Source organism: Labeo rohita, chromosome 4 (assembly GCF_022985175.1).
Source record: "Labeo rohita strain BAU-BD-2019 chromosome 4, IGBB_LRoh.1.0, whole genome shotgun sequence".
In the NCBI taxonomy this organism is placed as follows: Eukaryota; Metazoa; Chordata; class Actinopteri; order Cypriniformes; family Cyprinidae; genus Labeo; species Labeo rohita.
Window position 1 is genome coordinate 44,175,413 of NC_066872.1, and position 6,000 is coordinate 44,181,412.

General features: G+C 34.7%; 1 protein-coding gene across 1 annotated transcript in view; it reads left to right on the forward strand.

The window, feature by feature from the left end:
* Positions 1-5,769, forward strand: part of aebp2 (AE binding protein 2) — a 37,511-nt gene extending 31,742 nt beyond the window's left edge. Inside the window, exon 8 of the mRNA XM_051107710.1 lies at positions 5,508-5,769. Coding sequence (XP_050963667.1) covers positions 5,508-5,550 — 43 coding nt within the window. The 3' untranslated portion in view covers positions 5,551-5,769. The remainder of the gene's footprint in view (positions 1-5,507) is intronic.
* The last annotated feature ends 231 nt before the right edge of the window (positions 5,770-6,000 follow it).

The window sequence follows — 6,000 nt, forward strand, 5'->3', positions numbered from 1 at the left end:
TTTACACTTCATCAAAATGTGCATATCTACAGATCTAGAGTGTTTAAGCATCACACTGTAGGAGTTTACCTAACAAATAATGACAAAGTACATCTGTCAGTTTTTCCTCCTCCATCATGTCAGCCGCTCAGCCTGACTTCATCAAGCTGTAGAAAAATACAATGAATTCATTGAGTCTCAATAGCATCCTCATGTCACTTTAATTGTCTGTGGTCATCAGTCAGTTTTACACATTCCTAATTCTTCCGCCCTCTTTCTTTCCTTGCTGTAAACGATGATGACGCATGACAGTCGTGCCCTCTCGCGTTCAGATCCTCCGTTATGAATCAGAAGTCCCGGTTCATCTTGTTCAGCAAGAATGATTTGTTCGCTAACATACTCTCTGGTTTCATTCGTACCTTTTGCCTTTTATTGGTGTCTGTGACGTCCTCCGAACCGCAGGCCGTCGGCTGGTGTGTGGAAGCGATCAGTGTAAACAAAAGCCGGTGTAAAGAGGGCTTTGGCAGCGGTGGACATTTGCACACACAGTCCATTAATCTTCAGATAACCCCTGCAAGCTGTCCAACCATGTCTTTCCCATCCAAAGGTTCTTGTTCCTTTGGCTTTTCTTCCCATCCAAAACATCTAAAATTGCTTCACAGCTGCTCTTGGGACGGGAAGAAGAAACATTTCAGACATCGTGTTTACATTGCACTTCTCGCAAAGTGCCAGCGGGACAGACTGACGTGTAATGGAGCGTTCCGCCGAGTAGAAACGCTGGACGTCCTGCCGGACAACAAGTCAAATAACCGAGTGTGAGAGAATCTTGGCCTCGTTCCCCTTCCTGTCAGTTTGTTTTCCATGTCTCCACGAAATGTTTTCAGGCCCTTCACAATTATGCTAACACAATCCAAACTCTCATGGACTACTGTCAGATATGAGACACTTAGTCCGGCATAAATTTGTTGTGTTCGGAAGGACAAATGCTAGCGTGGCAAAAGCCCGAGAGTGTTGACAAAGCATCTCACTTTTATCGCTGTTTGAAAGTGTCTGTCAGGCTTTGGTGTTAAGCTATAAATATCAAACTCTCTGCGTTTCTTCTCCTTGACGACCTTCTTGTTTTGTACGAGCTGTCTGTGTTGGGATTTGAGACGGTGCCGGAGTCCCATCTCGGGTTAAATACGACCCGTGCTTTGTTTTCCTATAAAAGGGATTCGTGTTTTCGGGAGTTTGTTTAATTTAACATGACACGGCGTGCATTTGAGCGCGAGTCAGCTCGGGTCGACTTTTCACATTCGTTTGCAACATATCGGCTAAATTGCCGTAAAGTTAAAGAGTTTCAGCGAACGGCAGAGCTCTTGGCTGCGGTGTAACCCAACAAAAACATCAAACAACAGCGTAAACCTCTTCCAAAACCAGGTTCTGGAAACATATGGAGAATGTGGCTTAGCTCCATTTAGTCCAAACAAGAAACAGGTTTTTATAGGATTTGGGTTGAAATTCAAGGCGTTTCGAGCGCACTGCGAGCCCCGCGTCGCTAGACGCGCGGTGTTGGTCAGTCGGAGAATATTGGATTGTGCGTTTTCAAGGGATTCATGTGTGGAGTCGATCAATCTCGCAGAGGTTGGCAGCGGGTAAACCTCTCGTTCTGAGCATCCCACACATTTTAGAGTTATCGGAAAAGGTGGCTGCCTCTTACAGGTGTTTGCCAAGAGCGGCAGAGTTCAGTAATACTTCATTACCAAAACCTCATGCATGGAAACAAACCCTTTCTGTATTAATTGCTTTGTGGAGTCTTTTTGTATTCTGTAATCCCACTTGTTTTTAGATCTATCTTTCTGTGTGCATTCAAATGTTTAGTAAATTTAGTGCTGTTTAGTCACTATTGATATTAATCATTCTGATGCTTAAGCATTTTTTCAACAACTCGTAAACCAAAGTAATACATTTTAATGCATATCCAGCTAACAAAAATGTGTTCCAAGAATCTGTTTCTAACATTCCCATTAGGTTATGCAAATGTTTTCTGAGCATTCTGAGCATTTTGGTTCTACGAATGTGGAGAAAACTTTCAATATCAAACATTATTGTAACGTTAGTTTAGAATGTTCTAAAACAAGTAGTAGCATTTTAAAGGCATCCAACTAAAGCATTTAAAGGGATAGTTCATTCATGAAAATAAATATTCTGGCTTTAATTACTCGCCTTCCGTCGTTCCAAAATCGTAAGACATTAGTTCATCATCAGAGCAGAAATTAAGTTATGTTTGATGAAATCCGAGAGCTTTCTGACCCTGCATAGACGAAGGTCTTATGGGTTTGGAACAACAAGAGTAAGTGATGATGAGTAATTATTGACAGAATTTAAATTTTTGGGCGAACTATCCCTTTAAGGAAAAAAACATTCTACAAACGATAAATAATTGTTTTTGTTTTCAGATACATAATACATAGTAGGACACATTAATAGAGATGTGAGTTTTCTGGATTAACACATGCAAATCAGATTCCAAAAATTAAGTACATGTAATTAGATTACATTTTTAAAGTCTCGTAATCAGCCTACAGTTATGTTTTTATTGATTACGTGTTATTCACACAATAGCAATACACTGGTCATAATTTTTCGATTCTCCTTAATTCTTCTTTTTCATCTTTTACATTTATACACTGCATAACTAAGCTTTCCGTTGATGTAGGACAGGACAATATTTGGCTGAAATACAGCTATTTGAAAATCTAGAATCTAAGGGGGGTGCAATAAAATCTAAATATTGAGAAAATCGCTTTTAAAGGTTGTCCAAATTAAGTTCTTAGCAATGCATATTACTAATCAAAGTTTTGATATATTTATGGTAGAAAATTTACAAAATATCTTTATGGAACATGATCTTTACTTAATATCCTAATGATTTTTGGCATAATTTTGACCCATGTTGCTACTTAAGGCTGGTTTTGTGGTCCAGGGTCACATTTGGTCAACTAATATTAAATGTGTAATGTTTCGATAATTCACAGGTGAGAAATGTGTGGCATAAACTGTAATTGTAGTTTGGCAGTCACGTAGTTTTCATATCGAAGCAGAAATGAAACAATAATGAAAATCAGAAGTCATCGTAGCTCTGAGGTCGTTCGGGTCGCATTTGTTTTTGAAAGTTGTGGGAAGAGGGAAAAAATGCTTTTAGTCATTAATGAAGTTCAGGAATATTGAGGCTGTAATTCCAGCCCAGTTCTTCAAGAGCAATGCAGCATCTTGTCAGAATGGCTCATTTATCCAGACTGCCTGAGCCCACTGCTGCGTTTCTGCTTGTCCGCAGCATGAGGCTTCTGAAGGCTTCTTTATTGATTTATTAATGCTGTAACCGTGGGGGCTCAGGAGACGATTGGCCGCGGTTATCAAGGCAGTTATTCCACCATTCTTCGGTCTGAGAAACATTACGGCTGCAATCCGAAGAATGTGTGAAGTAAGTGTTTGGATGCCGGCGGAACGCCGCTCAGGATTTCGCGGCGACCGCAGATTGATGATATTAATGTACTCGTCAGATAAATAAATTCAAATGCGCGTCACTTAAAATATAATATCTCCTGGGCTTCCCTGCTTATATTCAGCAGCAGAACTCGTCGTAAACCGCACGAGGAGCAAATCGGAGAGGGAACTTTGACTCCAGAAGGTGTCGAGTTTTCCTATTAATGGGAAACACATGCAGCTGCAGCAGCGCGAGTGTCGGCTCCAGGCCGATCTGCTGCACCACTCAAAGCTGTTCGTTATGAAAGGTCTCAGTGTAGATTACTGAATTATGCACTCCTCATTTGCATGCAGGTCACACAACACCGCTCTGCTGACGTCAGTCAGTTCACGTGGCTCCTAAACTTGTCCTGATTGGTTCAGGGGGTCTTTTCCTGTGCACTCTTTCTCACTCTGTGATTGAATTTTGGCTGGATTTGAAGCTGCTTTCTGATGTCATTTACAGAGTGCGAGTGGCGGCTGTCGTCATGTGCAATGAGTCAAGTGATGCAACTTAAGAATTGGTCATTCATGATCAGATTTCTTTCTTAATAGAAATGCATTTAAAAAAAATCTATTGTTCATGTAGAAAATTCTCATTGGTCATATGGATTATTTTTTTAGTTTTTGGGGGGGGGCATTTTATATTTATTACATTTTTTATTATTATTATTTTTTTTATTATTTTTTTTTACATGGTAATTATAAAAATGAGTATATAAAAATATATATTGTATGTGTGTATATATATATATATATATATATATAAATTAATAAAAGTAATCTTAAAAGTAATAGTAATTATATATATTTTTTTAAATTAAGCTTTTTAGACAGTTATGATTTGTTTTTTGTTTGTTTGTTTTTTAGACAGTTATGATTTGTTTTTTGTTTGTTTGTTTTTTTTTTTTTTACATTGTGACATGGTAATTAGGTTATGAAAATTATGTTAAAAGCAATATTTAAATTTTCACATTTTATGTATATATGTATGTGCATATTAATTTTTTGCTGTAAAAACATGTTTTATTTATAGAATATTAATTAATTAATAATAGTAATATTAATTATATTTTTTAATTACACATATACATATACATATATATATATATATATATATATATATATATATATATATGCACATACATATATACATAAAATGTGAAAATTTAAATATTGCTTTTAACATAATTTTGCTTTTAACATAATTTTCATAACCTAATTACCATGTCACAATGTAAAAGACAAACAAAAAACCAAACAAAAAACAAATCATAACTGTCTAAAAAGCTTAATTTAAATTTTTTTTTATATAATTACTATTACTTTTAATATTACTTTTAATTTTTTATATATATATATATATATATATATATATATATATATATATATATATATATATATATATATAAAATGCACATATAAAATGTTTTAACTATGCTTAGAATTAATATATTAATATATAAAATATTATTTATATATTTGCAAATGTAAATATTATATACACGTAAATGCAAATATAAATGTTCAAATATAAATGTTCTATATTATTTACATAATTTTCATAACATGTCAAAATAAAGAAAAAATGTAACTGTCAAGGCTTTTTTTTTTAATTAATAACAATGTTGTTTTAATGTATTAATGTATACATTTTAATTTAATTTAGTTTTAAAGTATAAATAATTGTATAATTGATATTGATGTTATTGTATGTTATTGAGAAAATACAGTCAGTTACATCCAAGTTTGAACATTATTGTCTAGTTTGTTGACTAGTGTATTTGTTTTTGACTAGATTTATGAGAATCACCTTTAATTTTCTGTGAATGCCATCCTGGTTTTTAGGAAAACATCTTAAACTGTAGCATAACTCGTTTTTTGCAAACAAACGGGCTATGGCATACATGATGTGATGAATTAGCATAACAGAACAAATGACTCATGCACATGTGATAGTACTAACTCAAGCCAGAAATGTTTTGTTCATCCTTTCCCATTGTTTTTGTCTCACTTCCACCCAGCACTCCCATCATCCACGAGTCCGTTCGGTGCGGCTCCCATTAAACCCCACGGGTAAATGACGGACGTGTTAATTCCGTTCCTCCAATCAGCTTTGAGAGAACGCCAAATCCATCTGCACTGTTGCCCTTTCACTCCCCAAAGACTTCCTGTGACCTCATGGCATCTTCACTGTTGTTTGCAGTGGATTATAAAGCAAACCGTTCAGCTGCTGGATGCTGATTGGTTAATGCAGTATTACAGCGGTGCTAAAATATATTAAAATAAATATTCAAATTAAAATAAAATATGAGAAATAATGTGATTTTTTTTTTTTTTTTTTTTTTTTTTTTTTTTAATTTGTCAATGTCTTCATATATTTTTAAAATATATTTTTAATTTTTTTTTTTTTTTTAATTTTCAGGTTTTTTTTTTCAAGTGTCAGTCGTTTTTTTATACTTTATATATTTTATTTTTTATGCTAATGGCAATGACACAAATAAAAAAATTATAAAA